This window comes from Rana temporaria, chromosome 1, assembly GCF_905171775.1.
Source record: "Rana temporaria chromosome 1, aRanTem1.1, whole genome shotgun sequence".
NCBI classification, from domain to species: Eukaryota; Metazoa; Chordata; class Amphibia; order Anura; family Ranidae; genus Rana; species Rana temporaria.
In genome coordinates, this window is record NC_053489.1 from 339,781,241 (window position 1) to 339,806,045 (window position 24,805).

At 45.7% G+C, this 24,805-nt stretch overlaps 1 protein-coding gene across 1 annotated transcript in view; it reads right to left on the reverse strand.

Moving 5' to 3' along the window:
* GRHPR (glyoxylate and hydroxypyruvate reductase) overlaps window positions 1–24,805 on the reverse strand; it is a 76,653-nt gene that overhangs the window by 16,747 nt on the left and 35,101 nt on the right. The window contains exon 5 of the mRNA XM_040361557.1: window positions 15,852–15,940. Coding sequence (XP_040217491.1) covers window positions 15,852–15,940 — 89 coding nt within the window. The remainder of the gene's footprint in view (window positions 1–15,851; window positions 15,941–24,805) is intronic.

The following is a 24,805-nucleotide window of genomic DNA, read 5'->3' on the forward strand; positions in this document are numbered from 1 at the left end:
CCTTACTTTGTTTCTGCTGAGGAAGTCCGCTAGGAAGTTCTTGGTACCTTTCAGGTGAATTGCCACTAGTGATGCTAGATTGGGTTCTGCCCAAGATAGGATCTGATGCGCCAACTCCATAAGTGCCCTTTTCCTTTTTCCTCCCTGTTTTGTCAAGTAGAGCACATCTGCCATGTTGTCTGACAGCACTTGTACATGGTGACCTAAGGACCACTGAAAGACTAGGAGACTCAGGTGAATCTTTCAGCTCCCTCCAGTTCGAAAATCTCCTGGCCTCTGCTTTGGACCATTCCCCCCATCCTCATGCATTTTTGTCTGTTAAAAGCTTGGATATTGGAAAGATCCAGGGAAGACCCCTTGCGAGGTTCCTCCGATTCCCCCCCCCCCCCCATAGGGACATTTTTGCTCTTGCCCCCAACTTGATCTTTTTCCCTAGCGACTCTTGATGGGGCCATTTTTTAAGTATATCCCATTGAAATCGGCGAGCATGAAGTCTGGCCCACTGCACTGCTGCTGTAAATAACCCCAGTACCAACATGGTCCCTCATACAGCTACTTCCATGTTGGACTGAACAGATTTTAGGACTAGCTGAACTTTCTCTATTTTCTCTGTTGGAAGAAAGATCCTTTGTTTTGTTGAATCTATTTTATACCCTAGAAATCTTACTCGCTGGGCCAGTATCAGATTTGATTTCTGAAGGTTCAGCAGGAAACCCAATCTGTTCAGGTGCTTCTGGGTTATTTGCAGATTGGTTGCTACTTTCACCTTGGATTCCACAAAGATTAGCAAGTCGTCAAGGTAGGGTACTCTGGCAATCCCTTTCAACCTCAGGGGCTCCAAGGCCTCTGCCAGGACTTTTGTAAACATCTTGGGCGAGGAGGAAAGGCCAAAGGTTAGGGCCCTGAACTGGAGATTAGAAAACTCCCTTCCCAGGTTGACTGCCAGACGTAAGAACCTTTGAGACGATTTTGCAATTGGGATGTGCAGATATGCGTTCCTTAAGTTGATTGACGACAAAGAAGTTGGGGGTAAGCAGATTTCTCACAAAAAGATGGTGTCCATCCGGAATCTCTGGTATCTTATGGATTTGTTCAGGATTTTCAAATTTATGATTAGGGGGAACTTTCCCGAAGGTTTCTTGATCAGAAATATGTGGGAGTAGAATCCTTCTCCCTCCTTCTCCTTGGGGACCTGTATGATGTTCCCCTGTTGCATTAGTTCCCTCAGAAGGAACGTCGTAGCCAGGGATTTTTCCTGATCTCTTTGGAGACTTGTTACATAGAAACTATGTGGGGGAGTCTAAGAGAACTCTAGGTCGTAACCCTGTCTTATGATGTTCAATACAAAAAAAAAGACTCGCTGTAGCTGAAGCCTTTCGCCCACCGGAAGGCAATCCTTATTGCTTATTTGCAACTGGTTCTGGGGGTCTGAAAAAGCACTCGCCGCTTGCCTCTACCTCTCTTGGAATTCCAAGGCCTCTTTTGGCTCTGATATTTTTCTTTTTTGGGTCTGTTGAAAAGAACGAAAATTCTTCCTTGGTGGGATTTATTTTTTATCCGCCGTTCTATCTAGTACGGTTTCTAATTCTGCCCCAAAAGAGAAGGTCCCCTGTAAAGGGAATTCCAGAGTTTTACCTTCGAAGCTGTGTCCCCAGACCAGGTTTAGAGCCACAAGGTGCGTCTGGCCGAATTCTGTGAAGTAGAGAGAGACACAGAACAAAAACAAACAAATCCAGGGCAGTGTTTTGTTTTTAAAATGAATCTGATTGGTTCTGAGGAGTTTTAGACACACCGCTTGGACCACAGTGAAAAGTTGCCATGAGATTTTTCATAAGGAGCCAGACAAGCAGGAAGTGTGGAGATCAGAGCAGAATTACAGCTACTTCAAATCAACGAACAATGAGGACATGAAACCAGGACTGCAGTAAGGTAAAGGAAGCTATTTAGCTAAAAAAATATGTTCCTTTAGTGATCCTTTAACCGTCTTTAAAAGTGTAGGGAAGGATTCTAGGAAATCTTTCTTGGAGGTGCCTGCCTCCACATGCCCCTTAAGCTATTCCACCCAGCATTCGAGGTTCCTCGCCACTACTGTAGATGCCATGGCTGGCTTCAGATTGGACAGGGAGGAATCCCAGGCCTTCCTTAGGAGGGAATCTGTTCCTTTGTCCATTGCGTCCTCAAAGGCTAAAATCGGTACGCCTTGAGATCTGGGAGAAGGCCGCATCAATTTTTTCAATTTTTTTTATTCCTGATGAACAACTCATCCTCTTCAAAAGGAAATTTCCTTTTTAGGGACCGAGAGTAAAATTGTCCCTTCTCTGGGTTCTTCCACTTATGGACTGGAAAAACTATGTTTAGTCCCCTCAAGTCCTTGATACATTTTATCATGTAATGATAATCAAGTCTTTTCCTCCTGAATATCCAGGGGGTATATAGACTGCCTTTATTAGGTCTTCTACTTCCTCCAATGAAAGTTTGTAGCGAGAGGCCTTTGTCTCCTCCTCTGCATCCTCCTCCTCTGAATCCTATGTTGAGGGGGGATACTATCTCTCTCATCCTCTGCCCTCTACTTCGAAACAAATCGAAAATGAGTCGGAGGATTGGAATGGGAGCTCAGGCTTTGAGCGGACCCGTCCCTGCTTTTTCAAAAGGAAACGCACTGTCTCTAAAGTCTCTGCAAGTTCGTTTCTTACAGAGAAGAGCTCTTTGTACTCTTCCGTGGACTATTTTTTCACAAGTCCTGCAATGCAAGACCAGCAAAGTGATGTGGGCCAGAAGTCTTAGTGGGTTCTTACAAGAAGGGCACGTTCTTGCTGAAGGATCCCTTTCTGATTTGGCAGTGGCTTTCTAAAAGACACAACAGTAAAAAGCACCTTACTAGGGCTAAGGACCAGTGCAACAACCACTGCACACTCAAAAGAGGGGAAAGGGGGGACCCAGCCACATAGAACTCTATCATTCCTGCTGAACAGAAAAAGACAAAATACTCAACAGTCAGCTGCAAGCTTCCTATAGGAAGGTAATAAAACACACCAAAAAGATACCCAGACTGTAAAGATAAGAGGTACCCGCTGTACTTCTCCTACCTGGGTCTGGCTGGGGTTCTGGGCATCTGCATCCACCATCCCCGATGATGGCTCTGACTCCTCCATCACAGGACAGCTTCACTTCTAAACTCTTTTTGTTTTCTTTTTTATAATCTTTATTTATCGTAGACAAAACAAAGTAACGCAGCTCAACAAATATTCTTCATGTTGTAAGAATATAAAATCTCAAAGTTACACATAGTATATACAAACATACAGAGCTCCACTATATGTGGCAGCATTTTCTCCGCATGGGTGGCAATAATATCTGTAAAATGCACAAAGCGACGATCTATAACATTTCAAATGATCAAACATGAAGGCATCAGGGTCTAACCCTGCCCCTTGAAAACAACTCAACACTAAAATAATAACGTGGACCTGCAGGTCCTGTTGCCAAGAGGGGGGTCAAATTACCTTCATCTTTACTCCCCTAGAAAACCGCCAGCACCAGGACCACACGGTCAGGCATTAAAAATGTTGAAACAAGGAAGTAGGATCCACCCCGGACAAGGGACCCTTCCTACCATTACAAGACATTAGGTCAGACAGTAAACTGTATACAGTCCTAATAATAATAATAAAAAAATATGAAATAAAAAATAAAACAATATAAGAAGCAAAACAGTGCCAGTGCCCATCGACCTGCCAATAAATTGTTAGCATGGGTGCCACAGGGGAGCATCACGGTACCATTTGCATAAGAAAAAGAAAAAGAAAGAGAAAAAGAAAGAGAAAAAGAAAGAGAAAAAGAAAAAGAAAGAGAAAAAGAAAGAGAAAAAGAAAGAGAAAGAGAAAAAGAAAGAGAAAAAGAAAAAGAAAGAGAAAAAGAAAGAGAAAAATAAAAAGAAAAAGAAGAAGGAGTATCCTTGGGAGGATATTTATCATCTTTATAATATTCACCCACCCTATGCACGTAAAGGCTATTTTAGTCCAGGAAGCCAAGTCCCATCTAACTGCGGCTAACAGCGTAGGATAATTATGAACATATAGGGTGTCAAAGTCAGTCGTGAGCTGTATGATCAAATACTTCAAAAAAGTTTAAGCCCAGGGTAAGCAGCTTGTAGGCTATTTGCTAAGGAGGAGGGTAGTTGGATGGGTAAAATCTCTGATTTAGAGTAGTTGATTTTAAAATTGGAGAGCGTTCCAAAAAGTTAGAGTTCCCTCATCAGGTTAGGCAACGAGACAAGGGGGTGTGTGAGGTGGAAGAGTAGATCATTAGCGTAAGCTGAAAGCTTGTGTTCAGTATTACCCACCGTCAGGCTGGAGATATCCGGGTTTGCCTGCACAGTGCATAGAAGTTCGAGAGCCAGGAGCGAGAGGTGACACCCCTGCCTCATGCTATTCCTGATGGGGAATCCAGATAAGAAAAGACCAATTTATCTTAACCTTAGTACTAGGTGTCGAATACAAAGCCATTATCCAGGTCAACATGTTCGGTCCTACCCAGTGGGTCTCTAAGACTATAAAAATATAAAGTGTAGCGCTGTGAATGTGAATGAATGGGATCAACCATCAAAAAAAAAAGGTGACACAAATAAAACTATATAGGTGTGATAATCATAGTGTGCACATGAAATCATTAATGGACCCCTCACATATATGAACAATGCATACAACCCAAAAAAGAGAGGGGATATATTGAAGTGTAGCTCCACATATATCGTAAATATGTGAAAAAAGGTGAGATCAGCACCGATGCCCTGTGTCAAAAAAAAAAAAAAAAAAAAAAGGTACTTCTAAACGATCTCCATATGCTTGGTGTGCTACAGAAAATGTCACCCAGGAGTGCCTTCACCAATGGGCAGGGGGAGAAATAAATACTCTTACCCTCCGGAGTGGACCCAACTCACCATACGGCGGTGGACCACCTGCGCTTAGTCACACCAAGGACCGTAAAGACTGGATCTATGGAACACCTCCTTTTCTCCACTAGAAATGAACTTCTGTATCAGATCAACTGCTGCAGCATCAAATACCGATATATTGAGACCAAAATGTGTCAAGCTAGGATTCCGCCAAACTTGAGGGGCATGTAAAAATAACAAAAGGCCTCCACATAGTGTAAATCCAAAAAAGCTGAGAAGCTTTATTCAAAATTGCCAAACAAAAAACTCCAATGTGAAAACGATAAAAATTAAATATAAAAATACAAAAATATAAAATGTATAAAAAAAAATTAATCCGAAATGTACAGAGAACAGAGAGAGGATAAATCTTTGCATGGTATAGGCAGCTGGTGCTGGCGTGCGGACCCAACGCGTTTAGTCTAAAAAGACATCAACTCTAAGACTGCCTTAAGGTAGGCCCAATCCACACGATCAAGCGCTTTTTCCGCGTCAGTCCAGGGTGGATCGCTGGTCATTACTAAAAGGAGGCCTGCTGAGATCAAATAGGTATGTATATTAGAAAACTTGGCTGCCTGGGCATCAGGAGCTAGTTGCAGGCCCAGGTTGTAAAGGTCAGCATAGTAGTCACGGAACACCAATGCCATTTTGGAGGAGTGAGTAATCGTATCTCCACCAAGGGGAGCGGAGCTGGTAGATATGGCCCTGCGCCATAGCCAGGATCCAACCACACTTGTTCCCGCGTTCATAATATTTGTGAGACAGGTAACGGTGGCGTTTTCTGATCTGGCGGTCCAGTAGGCGAGCAAAAAGTTCTCTAAGTTCCGTTAGTTTGTTTGGTGCCTCAGGGTCTCCAGGACTCCTATGCCAGACCTCCGCCTCTTGGAGGGCACCAAAGACCCTCAGAAAGTCCACCTGGCGGGCCTTCTTACTACAGCTTTGTGACTTTCGCAGACTATTCCCCCACTAAGGCCAGATGTGTTTTCTCTAAAATAGTGGGTGAGAACTTCTGTGACCCCCGACACTACTGCAGTGTCATCCAACAAGTTCTCATTCAGCCACCGGGACCTGCGAGTACCTTCTGGCAGGTTAAGGATAACAGTGATCGAAGCATTGTTCGAGATGGTAATGTTCTCAATAGATGTCAACTGCAGTGACGCAAGGGTAAAGTGGTCGACACATAAGAGGTCGATACGAACATTTATATAGTGGAGCTTTGAATAATAGCTAAAGGCTCATCGAGAAGGGTGGAGAGTTCTCAGTCTATCCATTAGAAGGTGGTTCTGGAGGGTTTAACGGAAGTGTTTAATGAAGGTATGGGAATGAGTCACTCGACTATGACGTGTCCAGGAGGAGGGATCAGGACTTACAAAGTCACCACCTAATATCAAGGAGTCCTCCTGGAATTCCCCCAATTTTTCCAACACAGCATCTATGAAGGTAAGCTGGCCTGAGTTGGGGGCATATATAGAAGCAAATGTATATTTCCTCCCATGGAGTGTCCCCTTCACGAACACATAGCAGCACTGAGAGTATATCCAACTCCACCCCTCAGGTTGAAAGGGGGCGAAATCTATGGATTGTTATAGCTGTGCCCTTGGACATGGCCACTGGGGACGTACTAAGAAACCATTTGTTCAATAAGTGATGGGGTAGCTTAGGTACTGACTGGGTAGTAAAATGCGTCTCCTGCAAGAAAACTACCTGGGCTTTCAGCCCCTTTAGCTCCCACCATAGCTTTCTTCTTTTGTGTGAAGAACATTATATGAGATAACCTTGAGCGATGCCATGGACAACTATGGAGGGATGGCGCTCTTTGGTATAGAAGGCACATCCTAAGACCACAGGGACAGAAAAAAGAATGAGAAGCAATAAAAAAGAAACACGGGTAAAATGAAAATAATAAAAAAATAGTGGAGTATGACATAAAACACACAATGGACTGGGGGTGACCAGTCCCTTAGTTGGGATAACTGTAGATATAGCAGGAGGGGTCTTCCCATAGAAAAGTAGTCACCCAGCTGCCACCCGTGATCCATTTCAGGATCTACACCTATAGAGGTGCGGCCTACGGTTGGGGGAACGTGTGCCAGCATGAAAGGGTCCGAGAGGCTCCTCCTCAGACCACCGCAGCCGATTAGGTGCTATGGAGGCAAGGGGAGAAAACTTATTGGGCCTAAGAGTTCCAAACCTAGACATGGGCCCCAGGTCCAGGGTGTAGACAGTCTGGGGAAACACCACAGTTTTGCTTTAAAAGTTCAAGCCTTGGACCCGGACCCAGCAGGCTGGCCTTGTCCGCCAGAAAAAATAAAAATAAAAAAGGGGGGAGGGGGTAGGGAATCAAGTGTGGCCAGCAATAGCATACAACAGGGGAAGTCTGCCAGAGTATAGTCAGGTCTTCACTCCCATGAAGTAGAAAGACCAGTGGAAGAACATGGGCATTACATTGATGCTTGTGGTTTCTGCGTTTAGCAGGTATCCAGGGTTGAGGGAGTTGAATGGCAGGGAAGTCCACTGCCCCTCTCCAGTCCAGAAAATCAAACGGGTCTAGCTCTAGGTCAGTCAAAAAAGAATGGTAGGTCATCCTTGGTATGCAGCGTTGTTTGGTGGCCCTCCTTGATGACCTGCAGATTAAATGGAAATCCCCAGTGGTAGGTAAGGCCTGCTTCCTGAATGTCAGCCAGCAGAGGGCGAAGCGCTCTACGTTGCATGAGAGTACGGCTGGAGAGATCTTGGTAAAAGAAAAGATGGGCCCCATCAAAATCAAAATATGCTTTCCCACGCATTTTCTGCATTTTCTGCAGGATGCGGTCTTTAAGGGCATATTAGTGTAGTTTGCAGACAACGTCCCAAGGGTTGTTGACATCCTGAGACGGGGGCCTGAGTGCCCTTTGGGCTCGGTCGATCTCAAAGGGGACGGTGTTTCAGAATTTCCCTGAACACCCCAATCAGAGTGGGTACAATATCTTTAAGGCCTGTGGCTTCAGGTAGGCCTTGGATACGTATATTCAATTGTCTGCTGCGGTTTTCAAAATTGTCCATCTGGCATAGCAGGGACTCAATCTTCTGATCCTGTGCAGCACATCTATCAGTTAGCAGAGTTATAGTAGGGAGAGCTTCATCAAATCTCTGCTCCAATATTCCCAATCTGTTCCCTAATTGTATGGTATCAGATTGGAGCTGTGCTATGCCCTGCTTAAGAGCCTTCTCCCCTCTTTCAGCAAAGCACTCTAGATCATTCCTCGTGGGGAGAGACCATATATGGGGCTTTAGGTCTCCATTCCCCATAATCTCCTCCATGTCTGATGCTCTATAATGAGAGGGAGAGGAGCCCAGGGAAGCTTACCGCTCTTGGCCGGAGACAGCGAGGCAGCGCGGTGTACCCTCTCCCGTGCTGGGCTAGTCAAAGTGATGGAAAAGCCAAGCAGGCACTGCCACCCTCTCAACCATGGAGAGAATGCAGCCCCCCTCATTAGTTCCCCAGCAGCGCTTCCACCAAGGCGGAGGAAACGCCAAGACTGATTACTTGGTGGAAGCGGTTGCTTTTAAAGGGGCGTTGTCACGGCAGTGTTTCCTGTGAAGAGGTTCTCCGTGGTGCTGTCCAGAGAGGTAAAGGGAGAAAAAAAACAAGGTGATCGGTTTCAAAGCACACTGAGGTACACATATGTGAATTGCTATTAGTAACAGAAGGTTCAAACACCTATACCAGATGTATGTTGCAGCAGCACAGCCTTTGATGTTCACTGTTACACATCAAGAAATAGTACATAGAATTATAAGGCCAAGGTAAATCATTCAAAATTTTCAAGAGTAAAGTGTCAAGCAATGCTTCATTCATTCAATAATTATAATAATAATAATAATAATAATAATAATAAGCAGCCTCAAAAAAAAACATTGCGAATGTAAAAAAAAAAAAAATCACATCCTATCCACAAATTACTTTCAGTATCGAGTATCTACTACTATGTGAACTTACACACTATATGGTGCAAACAATGTGAAAAAATTACATAATAAAATATTTCATATAAAGTGCAAAAAAATACACGAATGAATAAATGTAATAATACAATTCAATTGATACATAATTCATACATAACAAATAAAGTCCATCCAAGTGCAAAGAACATTTCGCTGTGCTGGAAGTTAATACATTGGCGTTTTACTTAAAAAAACAGACAGTATATATTTTTTTTATGATTAAATTGTCACATTAAAGTTAAACTGAAAAATAGGCTTTTTATAACAGCTTACCTGTAAAATCCTTTTCTTGGAGTACATCACGGGACACAGAGCATCATAGTAATTACTTTGTTGGTTATAGGCCACCTTCAAGTGATGGACACCGGCACACCCAAGACAGGAAGTCTATATAACCCCTCCCATCCAGGGAGTACCTCCGTTTTTGTAATAAAGCAATATAAATATTTTCCCAACAAGAGGGGAGGGACCTCTGTGTCCCGTGATGAACTCCAAGAAAAAGATTTTACAGGTAAGCTGTTATAAAAATCCTATTTTCTTTATCGTACATCACGGGACACAGAGCATCATAGTAATTATTATGTGGGTTGTCCCAAAGCAATGCCCTCTGAGGGGAGGGAGACACAAATAAAAGCAGGCCACCATCGGCCGTGAGGACCTATACTGCTGCCTGTAGTACACTGCGCCCAAATTCGGAATCCTCTTGCCTTTTTACATTCACCTGAATCTAGAATCTAGTTAACGTATTGACCAGTGCCGGCCCAAGACATTGTGCTGCCTGGTACCAAGAATGAAATGCTGCCCCCCCCTCCCCAAAAAAAAATTACGTTCACCAAAATGCCCCCACATCCATTATTTTATATCATGATAACTAAAGTGGACCTATCATGGCTCTATACATGTATATAGGAGTATAAAAAGGACCTGGTATGGCTCTATTCATGCAATTAACCCCACAGTGGAGCGGAGACCGGAACGGGAGGAGCGGTCGGTCGGCAATTAGCCCCACAGTGGAGTGGAGAGTGGAGCTGGTGGAATGGGATGGCGTGCGGGCAGGAAATTTGCTGCCCCCCTGAAAGTGCTGCCTGGTACAATGGTACCATGGTACCATCGGGTCCCATGGTAGGGCCGGCCCTGGTATGGACAAATCTGAGTCATGGAAGCTTGGTGGTGCACCGCCCATGAAGCACTAACTACTCTGGTGGAGTGCGCTAAAACACTGTAAGTTAAATGTATAAGTACATCAAAAAATATGAAAATAAAAATAAATTATTTTCATATTTTTTTATGTACTTATACATTTAACTTACAATGTTTTTTGTATATGTTTTAATAGATTGAATTGTCTGTGCTCCTGAGGAAGCGCTATCTATAGTGCGTAACATGTAGAGCGAGCCCTCCTGTTCCTCTGGACTACCACTCGGTTACACACTATACAGTCAACTTTACAATCGAGCTCTATAATTGAGCTCTCTATAGTAGAACTGTATCATAATTGTGACAACCTATGTGGACCAGTTATTTACTTGATCTTTTTGATTTTATGACATTCTTATAAAATACATTTATTTAGTTTTCTTACCATATGTACTGTGTGCCTTCAAAGTCCAAAACTATTAGCCTTTAAGTCAAATCCAATATTATCGGGACGGTGGCACACTGGTTATCGGTACATCCACAGTATCACCCTGTTTGGATGTACGTTAAACATAGGCCCTTTTTTCTTTCATGAATAATAACTTGCCGAATCCACTTAGAAATAGTAGATTTTGACGCTGCCTGCCCCTTCCTGGGGCCTTCTGGCAGTACAAACAAAATATCAGTTTTCTGAACCTGAGCAGTCACCTTCAGATAGACCTTAACTGCTCTCACTACATCAAGAGAATGTAATGACTTTTCCTTCGCAAAACAAGGTTCTGGAAAAAAGGAAGGCAGGGCAATATCCCGATTCAGATGAAAGCCTGACACTACCTTAGGTAGAAAGGTTGGATGGGGACGTAACACCACCTTGTCCTTGTGAATAATGAAATATGGCTCTTTACAAGAAAAAACAGCCAACTCTGATACCCTTCTAGCAGAGGATATAGCAACCAGAAAAAAAATTTCCTTGTCAAAAGGACCAAGGGAATATGGCGTATAGGCTCAAAAGGCTGTTTTTGTAAAACTGACAAAACTACATTCAAGTCCCATGGGCACAAGGGTGACCTAACTGGTGGATTAATATGCCTTACCCCTTAAATAAAGGCCCGGATCAAGGAATGCGAAGCAAGCGGTCTTTGAAATAATACCGATAAGGCCTGACCTTTGATAGTACTCAAGGCCAGCTTCATCTTTACCCCTAACTGTAGAAAGGCAAGGATTCTACCTATGACATACATCCGAGGATGCCAACCCTTGGATTCGCACCAAAAAACACATGCCCTCCAGATTCAATAATAAATGACTCTGGAAGCCGGTTTCCTAGCATTAACCAGGGTAGACACCACTGAACCTGAAAGCCCCAGATTCTTTAGAATGTGGGTTTCAATAGCCAAACCTTTTAATTTAGAGTTTGTAAGGCAGGATGGAACACTGGTCCCTGCAAAAGTAGGTCTGGACGTGGCAGAAGGGTCCACGGGTCCCCCACTGCCATCTTCACAATCTCTGCATACCAGGATCTTCTGGGCCATGTCGAGGCTACAAGAACCACCGGCTTTCCTTCCTCCTTGATCATGTGAAGAAGCCGTGGTAGCAGCTGAACAGGGGGGAATGCATAAATTAGTGAAAACTGATCCCACAGGGTCACTAATGCATCTATCCCGTATGCGAGTGGGTCACTTGTCCTTGATACAAAGTTGATCAATTTCTTGTTGAACCTGGACGCCAATAGATCTACGTCTGGGGTACCCCATCTTTGACATATGGCCAGGAAGATGTCAGGCACCTGCCAATTCTCTATTCCCGCAATGAAGACTGCAGATAGGCAAGGCCCAGGTCAGAATATGGTTCACCTCCCTCTGGGCTGCGTGACTCCTGGTGCCCCCTTGGTGATTGATATAGGCCATATGAATCCTGACAGGACAACCCACCAACCTGAATGTCCAGTTCCTCAGAGCCAGGCGTGCCGCCCGAAATTCTAGGATGTTGATGGGCATGGTCTTCTCGGTTTCGGACCACTTCCCTTGGACAGTAGCTTCTTCCAGGACTGCTCCCCAACCCGAAAGGCTGGCATCTGTTACATCCTTCCAGGTAACCAGTATGAAGGACTTCCCCTTCTGCACATTTTTGGCCACCAACCGCCAACTGAGGCTCTGGCGCACCCTTGGAGCCAGATACATTGGGAAGTCCAGAGCTTGGACCTTCTTGTTCCAAGCGGATAGGATACTATTTTGCAATATATAGTATAGAGAACTGCTTCGAATGAAGCCACCATCTTCCCTAACAACCTCATGCAAAGGTGAATGGAGAGATTTTTTTCTGTCTTGACCACCTGGACCAGCTCCCTTATGGCGCTGACCTTTGTCTGGGGCAAAAACACTCTTCTTTGGGCTGTGTCTATGACCAGACCCAAGTACTCCAGCCTTTTTTTTGGTCGCAAAGGAAGATTTCTCTAGGTTGATAAATCAAACCCATGTATTCCAGATACTTGACCATGCTGACTGCACCTTGGTCCAAGCGGGCTACCGACTGATCACATGCGAAAAGAGTGGATATTTAGGAATTGATTTAGACCTTTGAGATCTAGAATGGGTCTGACATCTCTATTCGGTTTTGGTACTGTGAAGAGATTTGAATAAAACCCAAAGTCCTGCTTTTCTGTGGGAGTCTCTATGATCACCCCTTGAAAGATCAACCGGTCTAGCGCCAGAAACAAAGATCTTCTTTTCCCTGGATCTTTGGTAACGCTTGATCTCAGAAAACGAGACGGAGAAAACTTGTTTTCTGAGATTGTAGCCTAGAGATACTGTGGAGATGACCCATCTGTTCTTAATTTCTTCCCGCCAATTCTCTGAAAACTGCAGAAGCCTTCCCCCACTTGAGCGAGCGGGGGTGCACCTTCATAAGGAGGCCCTGGGACTCCGTTTTGTAGGTTTCCGCCCCCAGGACTTCTTGTGTCCCAGGGCTTGACTTTGAGGTTTAACTCTTGAACCTGACGGAGGAGGCCATCGCGACTGCCTAGAGGATTTCGCCCCTGGCCCTGGAGAGGAAGCACTTTTAAAGGAAGGACGTCTACTCCTTTTAACTGGTAAAAGAGTACTTTTACCACTTGAAATTTTTTGGATGTACTTGTCTAAATCATCCCCGAACAGCCGTTCCCCATAAAATGGAAATCCGGCCAAAAGCTTTTTGCATGGCGACTCGGCTGACCAGTTTTTCAACCACCGGATTCTGCGCATATGCACCAAAGGGTGAGCAAGGTGCAATGCCTGATGAATAGAATCCTTAATAGCGTCAACCTCAAAACATAATGCCCTTGGTAGCTCGGATAAGTCCCAGGCCTGCTGAACAGCTTTGAGAACCGGTTTCACCTTACTCAAAAGGGAAGAAATCCATAAGTGAGCTTAAGTTCCTTAGGAATAGCTTCACTTACCTTTCCCGCTGCAGGATTCTGCCGACAACCAGACAGACCCAATCTTCACCCATAAAGACCTCCAAGGACTGGGTCCCTTATATATGGGGTCCACTTCCTTGGACCTGTACAGCACCCTGCCAGAAAATCTTTGGTATTAGTTGTATAACCAAAGTACTGGACCCCAGGGTTCAGCCCTCCAAGAGAAGCATTACAGGCAAAACCTTGTTCTTCCTCCACAAGGCCCGGGTACTGTCCACTTTGGCCTCTTTGGCATTTTTTTATGGATAGTTGCATAGCTGCTTGATCCTGCAAGGATCCTCTCAGCGGAGCTCTTTTTGGCACTTCTTTAACCGTGACCAACACCTTAGACACTGGCAAAAAAACTGAGGTACTCCCTGGGTGGGTGGGGTTAAATAGAGGGGGACTTCCTGTCTTGGGTGTGCCAGTGTCCACCACCTGAAGGTGGCCTATAACCCACATAGTAATTACTATGATGCTTTTTGTTCCTGTGATGTACGATAAAAAAACTTGTAATTGTAATGAAAAAAATTACAAAAAAAAGAACGCAAAAAAAATTCTTCACCTGCCTGCTAGAAATGTTTACATATTTTACACAGACAGTGCATGTGTGGATAAAGTGTCTGGTGCTGAGACACTTACTCCAAGTAACTCTTGTGAGTATGCGTGGAAGGTATGACACCCCAGCCAATCAAAACAGTTTAGGACCCAAAACAAGACTAGAAGATGATGGATGTGACTAGGGAGAGCACAGATGTCACATCACTGGAGGAGAAAGCCGACCATAGATGTTTGTTTAGTCACAAACCTTATTTGTGTGGACAAAGGAATTCCTCACTTGCCTGGGCATTGTATTTTGATAGTGGGACCCGGTGCAGTCAGAATTCACCGATCTGCAGCTGCAACTGCTGATTTACGGATCTTTTTTCGATTTTGTCCCTTCGACAGAAGCTAGTGATCAACTACTGTCAAAGGAGGACAACCAAGCGCCAAATTTGATCGGTCCCTGCTGAACGAGACAAATTTTCATTCATCTGTGGCCATCTCTAGTGTGCCACATTTTACAAATATGCTGTGCATATTGGCAAGTTATGGCTAAAGCCCAACCACCATGATGCTGACTTTAGTTCAGTTTTTCAGAGCATTAACACAGAGCACCCAATTAGAATTAATCTTATACTGCTACTTACGTTTTAATTGATCCCATACTTTAATTTAGTACTTAACGCTGTAGGATTCTGACTATGGCTGATTAAAGTTGTCCTAAATGCTCAGCTTTTATTTAGTTAATTCGCTGCTTGCAAGCAGTGTAACATGCCCCAAAGTTTTAAATGCACCAGTGAGGCCAAACACCTTTACTTCCCTGCCTCTTCCACTCGCTCCTGCCCCAGAACCCAGCCTCCCTGAGCTTTTGGGTAAGGGATGGCGTTCACTGATTACAAAGTGAGGAAGAGAGAGAGAGAGAGAGAGAGAGAGAGAGAGAGACAGAGACAGAGACAGAGACACAGAGACAGAGACAGAGACAGAGACAGAGAGAGAGAGAGAGATGCTCTAGACAATTTTAGAGAATGACTGCATGCCGGGAGTGTTTCAAGGATGACAACCATGGAAGGCTGTAGATCAGGGGTGTAAAAATAAATTTGATTGCAGGCCACATCAGCATTATGGTTGCCCTCAAAGGGCCAGTTGAATCCACTAGACTGGATTTCCAGAGCAACACCTCCTCCTATATCAGACATCAAAAGTATACCCCCCTTCCACTATTAGAAGTCAAGAGCACCCCACCCTCTCTTACATCACAGTACACCCCTTACCTTGTGCTCCAGCCAGGAAGAAGCTGGGGGCAGATTTGGGAAGCAGAAAGTGCAGGGTCTGGAAGAGGACCAGAGAAGGGCTGCCATGTCTGTTGAATGCTGAGACCAGGGGGGGGGGGGGGGGTGGAGACAAGGGTATACTGCAGCTGCACAGAGGTGCAGAATCTGTAGGGGGTGTTCACCTGACTGCTGAGACAAGGTGGGAGTGCTGCAGGAAAGGTGCAAGGGCCACATGAAAAGGTCTGGTGGGCTGGGTCCGGCCGGCGGGCCTTGTGTTTGACACATGTGTTGTAGAAGGAGACACTGAAGCAGAGGACAGCAGTGCCAGTACTGAAAGGATGACATGAAATTGGATGAAAGAAGTTGTACACACCAGAACGTATCACATAGGGATGTTTTTTTTTTCCACCAGTATTAGTTTAAAAAAATGGAAGCTTTAGTGTCACTTAAAAATTCGACTTTTTCTAAGAAACTTCTAAAAATACAGAATCCTGAAAAGAAAGCTGATCAACTGCACTTAGAGCATAAACATAAATTTTACAGGCATTACCTATTCTTCCCAAGCCAATGATTCCAACAGTGCTGTTAGACAATCCATACCCACACATCCACGTTGGAGACCACGATTTCCATCCTCCACTTTAAGACAAAAAATAAAATAAAACAATGTTAGCATATGTTTTTAAAATGTATTTTTATTGTGCAACTTGATTATAATAGGACAGAATTACAGAAGTACATTATAATGAAGGGCATAATACTGAATCACAAAATATAGTGATATAAAAGGTTACATATAACCTGTGTATTGAGCTTTTAATAAGCAGAACATATACAGTGGAACCTCGCATTGCGTGCAACGTGGTTAACGAGCATTTCGCAATACGAGCACTGTATTTGAACTGTAGTTTGCGAGTGTAGTCTCGCAAAACGAGCAGGATTCAGGCCAAAGCGGTGTGCAGTACCGCGTTTGGCCTAAGATGGGGGGCGCCGGAAACTAACGTTTAATTTCCATTGACTTCAATGGGTAAACTCGCTTTGATATGCGAGTACTTTGGGTTAGGAGCATTCTCCTGGAATGGATTATGCTCGTAATCAGAGATTCCAGTGTACTTGATTATATCTGGAAAACGGTACCGATATATGTCATGGATTAAGTTTAACCTTGGTAAGGTCTTTCAATCACGACTATTGTCAGGGAACTATACGCAGAAGGTCTATCAATGTCCAGCAAAATCGCAGATCAACAAATGCAATGCGCATGCGCGTACGCACACAAGCAAGAACGGTCAGGAAGTTACGTTCTCCAGTGCGCATGCGTGTGCGCCATAACGCACACAATACGTGATTGACTCTAGGCATTCAGTGGCCTATTTAAAGCCTGTTGCAGCAGTCAGTAACTGCTGCATGATCTTCAGCCTTCCTGTGTGCCCCTGAGCTCCTGTCCCTGCTATCTTGGATTATCGTTATCAACCCGGCTTGCCTGACCAGTCCTTATCTGTGTGTGACCCCGGCTTGACCCTTGGCTTGTTCCAGTTTATCGCTTCTGTCTGCTGATCCTGTGTATGACCCCGGCTTGATCCTTGACCTGTTCCAGTGACTCTTGTTTGCTAACCTGTGTATGACTTCCGGCTTAGCTTCTGACTCCGCTTCTGGTTTTCCCCCGCTGCACAGCCTCATCTGGTACTTCCGAGGTACCCCTGCCAAGCAGTCTACTCTGCTCGTCAGCCGACCTCCAGCAGACATCTCATCACCACCTGTTGGAGCTGGTAACCTCTGCTTCTTTGTGTATAGCTCTCCTTGTGCCACCTTCAGGGGGCGCTCTGCACTTAGTCGTAAGGGTTGGCCTCCGAGAAAGGTACGTGACAACTATGATTCCATTGTAACTATATGCCATTGCTCTCGGGGTTAACTATAAGGCTATATGACTATATGCCCCCCCCCCCCCCTCACCCCACCCTACATGGCTATGGTTTCCTCCAGGATTTGACCAGTCTATGAGAAACATGGCTGCTCTTTTGGAAAATAATATGCATGTATTTCCATAAATGGAATGTTTACAATATGAATAGAAGGCTTCCTAAACAAAAACAAAAAAACAAACAGACTTTAAAAATAGCAAGTCAAAAATGAACTACATCACCCCTCTTTAACCACTTGGAACCCGGGCCATTGTATTTTGATGGCCACAAGTTGGCTCTACAATGCCGGGAGGACATCTATTGACGTCCTCGGCTCCTCAGGCCACTGGGGGGCGCACACACCCGCCGTGTCACTGAGGTGCCCATGCGCGTGCCTGGCGGCCGCGATGTCCGCCAGGTACCTGCGATCGGCCGCTACACAGCCAAGGACGTGGATCTGTGTGTTACACACACAGATCCAGGTCCCGTCAGGGAGAGGAGACCAATGCTGTGTCCCTTGTACATAGGGACACAGATAGGTCACCTCCCGCAGTCAGTCCCCTCCCCCCACAGTAAGAATCACTTCTAGGGAACACATTTAACCCCTTCCTCGCCCCTAGTGTTAACCCCTTCCACGCCAGTCACATTTATATAGGTAAATTATAGGTAGGGGCCGTGACACACCCCCAGTCACCTGCCCTCTATCTACACATCAGTATTTATATGCCTCTATTTAGGAGACTTTAAGGCCGTGTACAGACGACCAAACATGTACGATGAAACCGGTCCGCCGGACCGTTTTCACCATACATGTCTGCCAGGGGATTTCTGTATGGTGGCTGTACTCACCATCATACAGAAATCCGTGCGTAAACAATACGCGGGGCGTGGCCACGCCATCGCCGCGACGATGACGCAGCGACGTGGGCGGCCCTGCCAGTTCAATGCTTCCACGTATGCGTCAAAGTCATTCGACGCATGCGAGGGATGGCGGGCGCTCGGACATGTACGGTAGGTCTGTACAGACGACCAAACATGTCCGAGCGGACAGGATTCCAGCAGGCTGTTTTAAAACAAGTCCAGAAATATTTGCCCGCTGGAAAAAGGCCCGGCGGGCAAATGTATGCTGGAATCCTGTCCGCTCGGGACTACACACGACCGAACATGTCTGCCCCCCCCCGCCGCATCCAGCGCTGCTATGCCTCCTGGGATATGTGTTTCATCAATCCCAGGAGGCTGGGCTGAACATCGCAGCCGTGGATGAACATCTCGGGGGGCGGGAGGGCGGCTAGGGCAGTGCCGCCCATAGAGGTGGTGTCCTTCCTCTTCTCTCTCTCCAACTCCTCCCCCGTCCTAGCTCCTCCCCCGTCCTAGCACCGCCCCCGTCCTCCTCCCTCCACCACCCGCCCGCCTGCCGTCTGTCTCCGGTGCACGGAGATACAGATCATCAGACAGAGCGGATCTCACTCTGTCTGATAGATCTGTATCTGAGAGCACCGCTCGTAGTACAGCCCCGCATCCCTGTACATAGAAACATCGCTCTGCACTGTGTGTTACAATTCTAGTGCAGGGAGGCGGGGCTGTACTACGATCACTGTACTCACATACAGACCTATCAGAGATCCGCTCTGTATGCCTGATCATCTGTACCTCCCCCACTCTGCACATAATGTTGTCACCGCACTAATGTCACCGCACTAATGTCACCGCACTAACGTCACTGCACTAACGTCACCGCACTAACGTCACCGCACTAATGTCACCGCACTGTCACGCACTGATGTCACCGCACTAACATCACCGCACTAACATCACCGCACTGATGTCACCGCACTAACGTCACCGCACTAACGTCACCGCACTAACGTCACCGCACTAACGTCACCGCACTAACGTCACCGCACTAACGTCACCGCACAAAATGAATTTATTGACAGTGCACATGTCTGGTATATGTATACACACCACATATATAACAAGAGATATATATCATCTTGTTATGTAGATATATCTGCACAGGAACAAATTATTTCGTATATTTACTGGTTCCTGGAAGGAGGAGGAGAGGAGGGGAGGCGAGGTTTGCATAGATAAGGGGCGGTAACTTCCTCTGACACTCCCGTTGCTATTGAAACCTGATCTGAAACCATTACACTGCTTGTACAGCACTGAGCATGTGCAAGGCTGAAATCCAGGAAGTCATACAGTCTGGCTTCATGATGCCCACACTTAAGATGGCCCCAGTCAATTTCTGTTTTATAAAGTGTCTAAATGCTGTAACAACCTAACAAAACGGACCTTAGTTTACAGACTAACTGTAGTAGAATACATTAAGCTTGTGTATTACAGGGGTTTTCATATTTAAAAAGTTTTTATTTTTAAATTTGTGGCCGGAACTCCGCTTTAAAAGGGGTTGTAAAGACAAAAATATTTTCCTCTTAAATTAAAGTCTGACAGTAGCTGATAAAGTAAAAAGTAATGTTTTGCATTATAACTAGTTTGATACCTGTTGAAATCGAGCTGTTTTATTCACCTCCAGCACTCCTGAATCATTATTCTCACCGACTTCCTGGTTTGCGGTGCGCATTCATTCTTGCTACATCACGGCCTAATGGGAACTACAGTTCCTATTAGGCTTAGCCTCCATGCCTGTGAGGGATAAGAGAGCATCTTCACGCAGGGCTGTAGTCATAGGGAGGGGGTGAGCACATTCTGCTTTCCACCATGCAAAACGGCTCAGATGCTGGTGGAAAGCAAGAAGAGGAGTGACAGGAAATGGCATTTTCAAACCTGGATTACTGTATTTTGGAGGTCAAAAGGAAAAACGAGGTACCGTATTTATCGGCGTATAACACACACTTTTTCCCCCTTAAAATCAGGGGGAATCGTGGGTGCACGTTATAAGCCAATGTCATTTTCGTTTACCAATGGGGGGCGGGGATTGGGCGGGGGTGTCGTGCCGGCCGTCCCACCTCGCCTGGGACAGCCCGCTGGCGTACTAAAAAGATTAAAAAAAGTCCCTTCTCTCCTCTTCTCGCTCCTCCTCCCCCTCCGAGTGTAGCTTCAGATTGGAGGAGGAGACTGTGTGGGGTTTGAGCGGGAGACTGTGTGGTTTGATCCCGACCTGATCGGCTTTGCGGGTATCCGTGGGGACCCAATCCAGCGCTGTCTTGAACGGGTATCAACACCCGGAGACCTGATCCGTGAGATGTGCGGGAGTACAGACGGGACTACAGACGCTGACGCTGAAGCTGTGTGAGTGGAGCGGCTCATGCTGGGACAGGAGAAGCAGGTAGGAGGGCAGAGTTATCCCCCCCCCCACCCATATAGCACTCACAGGCAGTTTGAAAAGGAGATCTATGAGATATGTGTGTAATGTGCTGTGATGTGATCTGTGTGTAATGTGCTGTGATGTGATCTGTGTGTAATGTGCTGTGATGGGATCTGTGTGTAATGTGCTGGGATCTATGGCCCAGATTCACAAAAGAGATACGACGGCGTATCTCCTGATACGCCGTCGTATGTCTGTTTTAGGGTCTTCCTAACTATGCGACTGATTCATAGAATCAGTTACGCATAGTTAGCCCTAAGATCCGACAGGTGTAATTGAATTACACTGTCGGATCTTAGGATGCAATACCTCGGCCGCCGCTGGGGGGAGTTTGCGTCGTAAACCAGCGTCGGGTATGCAAATTAGTAGTTACGGCGATCCACGACGGTTTTTCGCTTTCGCTACGTCGCTGCTAGTCTAGTGTCCAGTCGCAAGGTTAGTCGTCGTTTTTGCTGCCCTAACTTTACACAGCCCACGTATGTGCTGTATAAAGTATGGCCGTCGTTCCCGCGTCTAAATTTGAAAATTTTTTGTTCTTGCGTAAGACGTCCGGGAATACGAAAGTACGCTACGCACGTCGCCGTTCAAAAAAATGACGTCACTTCGCGCAAAGCGCAGCGGGAATTTCAAAACGGTGCATGCGCAGTAGGTCCGGCGCGGGAGCGCGCCTAATTTAAATGGCACACGCCCCTTTGAATTACGCGGGCTTGCGCCGGAGGCCGACGGCGTAAGTTTTCATGCAAGTGCTTTGTGAATCAGGCACTTGCGATGAAAACTTGCGGCGGTACGATACGTTACGCCGCCGCGATTCTACGTGAATCTGGGCCTTAGTGTAATGTGCTGGGATCTATCTGTAATGTGCGGGGGGGGGGGCTTTGGTCTGTGTAATGTTCAGGGGGGCTTTGGAATATAAAAGGGGCTGTTGAAAGTTTTTTTCCTGAAACTTCCCTCTTAAAATTAGGGTGCGCGTTATACGCCGATAAATACGGTAAGTGATATTTAAATGCTGTAGCTTACAGCAATCAATTGATCTAATAAAAAACGAACCATTAGTGTTCCTTTAAGTCTAAACATTGTATCACATTGACTTCTGTATGTAAATTAGGAACGTTTAACCACCAAACCTTTTTCTGACAGCTCTTTTCAAGTTAAAATCATTATTTTTTTTTTGCTAGAAAATTACTTAGAACCCCCAAACATTATATAATTTTTTAGTAAAGACCCTAGAGAATAAAATGGCGGTTGTTGCAATATTTTATGTTGCACTATATTTGCACAGCAGTTTTTTTAAATGCAATTTTTTTGGAAAAAATTACTTTAATGAATTTAAAAAAAAAACTAGCCAGTAAAGTTAGCCCATTTTTTTTTGTATAAATGTAAAAGATTTTACGCCGTGAGAATCGTGAGAGAACTGTGATCTTCATTCTAAGCAAAAAAATTGTGATTCTCATTTTGGCCAGAATCGTGCAGCTCTAATTCAAAGTCCCAAAAACTCCCCTCTCTTTTAGGCTGCATTCACACCTGAGCGTTTTGTCGCCTGAAGCGTGACGCTCAAAAACACTAGAGGGGAAAAAATACATCATTCCTTATGGAGAATCGGGCAGTTTGGGCGTTTTTGAGCGTTTCTATTTCCCATAGAAAGTAATGGAAACGCTCGATTCAAGCGACTAGCGCGACAACGAGCGTTTGCTACGGGCGTTTTGTCGCTTTAATGAATAGAACAAATCTACCAACATAGCAACAAGTGATGAAAAGATGATCATTTTTCCTATTGGCTAAAATAAAAAACGGCGAAGTACAAAAACGTCGGACGACGCTGTATGCAAACGCGCAAATAAAGCATGAATACGCGCGACAAAACGCCGGAAAAAACGACCAAACGACCTACGCTCAGGTGTGAATGCAGCCTTATACAGTATTGAGTGCATATTTATAGCACTGATCGCTGTATAAATGTGAATGGTCTCAAAAATGTGTCAAAAGTGTCCGATGTGTCCGCCATAATGTTGCAGTCCCAATAAAAATCACAGATCGCCACAATTCTGTCACCTATTTTGTAGGCGCTATAACTTTTGCGCAAACCAATCACTATACGCTTATTGCGATTTTATTTTACCATAAATATGTAGAAGAATACGTATTGGCCTAAACTGAGAAAAAAGTAAAAAAGTTGTTTTTTTAAATTGTCGCTCTTTTTCTGTTTATGGCGCAAAAAAAAGGACATCAATTTTGTTTGGGAGCCGCGTCGCACGACCGCACAATTGTCAGTTAAAGCAACACAGTGCCAAAAGCGCAAAAATTTCACCTGGGCAGGAAGGGGGTATATGTGCCCAGTAAGCAAGTGGTTAAAATAATCACATTTTGTTTACAACCTGATGCCTAGTACACACTAGACACCTAGAGAGAGTGAGTCAGTCTCTCTCTCTCTCTCTCTCATTATTATTTATCAATTGTTTCCAATATAGAAGCGTAGGAGTAGGGTTGTCCCGATACCACTTTTTTAGGACTGAGTACAAGTACCGATACTTTTTTTTATGTACTCGCCGATACCGAATACCGATACTTTTTTTTTAAATGTGTCCCCAAATGCAGCCATGTCCCCAGTATAACAGCCATGTCTCCCGTATAGCAGCCATGTCCCCCGTATAGCAGCCATGTCCCCCGTATAGCAGCCATGTCCCCCGTACAGCAGCCATGTCCCCCGTACAGCAGCCATGTCCCCCGTACAGCAGCCATGTCCCCAGTATAGCAGCCATTGTCCCCAGTACAGCAGCCATTGTCCCCAGTACAGCAGCCATTGTCCCCAGTACAGCAGCCATTGTCCCCAGTACAGCAGCCATTGTCCCCCGTACAGCAGCCATTGTCCCCCGTACAGCAGCCATTGTCCCCCGTACAGCAGCCATTGTCCCCCGTACAGCAGCCATTGTTCCCCTGTACAGCAGCCATTGTCCCCAGTACCTACTGTTATCACCGCGGCGGGGAACATTACAGACAGCGTTCGTTTGAACAGCTGTTTTCCCCGCTGTGCATAGACACTCCCCCTTGGACGGATCTGTCCAATCGCGAGCAAGGGGGAGTGTCTATGTGACTCCCCCTTGCTGGCGATTGGACAGATCCGTCCAAGGGGGAGTGTCTATGCGCGGCGGGGAAAACAGCTGTTCAAACGAACGCTGTCTGTAATGTTACCCGCCGCGGTGATTAACGTGGCAGCGGCTTCGGCGGCGGCGGGGGGGGGGGGAAGTATTCTATTTTAGTATCGGGGGTATTAGCAGGAGTACGAGTACTCCCACTAATACTCGGTATCGGTCCCGATACCGATACTGGTATCGGGACAACCCTACGTAGGAGGATTGAGATTTCTTCCAATAGAAACCGGTAAATGAGCAGAGGTGATAGAATTTATTAGATCCACTACCTCCATCCAAAATTTAACTATATATGGGCAGGACCAGTCTCAGAAAGGAGCAAACGAAAGACGCCGTTTAGGGCGCACTCCTGTATCACTGTCCGCACCCTCAGGAGCCCCCCACTCCCCAACCTACCCCCCCCCCCGGTTTCTTTTTCCTCCCTCCCTACGTTTCTTTTCTTTTTAGCTCTCCCGGTACTGTCTCTTCTCTACTTTCACTGTTTGAATATTCTGGAAAATGTAGGGGGGACTGGCCCCATGCGGGTCGGATAGCCCGGTGACCCCCCCCGGCTCAGGGAGCCGAGGGACCTAGGGGTTGGGGCCCGACGGGTTCCACGTTGGAACACCGCACATATTTATAGGCGCAGTACATCTGAAACCTCCCCACACTGTCGCGCTTGTGTAAATGGAAGTCGCGATGGAGGGGACACGAGATAAGTTGCACTTTATAACACCTTGATGATGTTGCTGTTGAGTTTTGCTGTTACGTGTAACCTGATCTGTAATTTTACATGAGTCGATGTATTGTAATGCTGCGGCCCGCATGGGCTGGTCTCTCTGTTATAAATAAATAAAAAAAAATAAAAAAAAGATGTGTGTGAAATCCCCTTGAGATGCACCGCACCTCCAGCACTTAGAGGAACAAGCAGGATTTATCTTTTGAAGTCTATATGGCGTAATATATGCTCTGCGTACCAGTTTAAATTGGATAACACGATCCCTCAAGGAAACCAGAGATCTCATGCCTTGTACACACGACCAGGTTTCCCGGCCAAAGGTCTCATGGCAGTTTTCCTGCCAGGAAAACCGGCCATGTGTAGGGGGGGAAAAAGCTGCCGAGCAGGCTCTCGGCTTTCCGCTCGGGT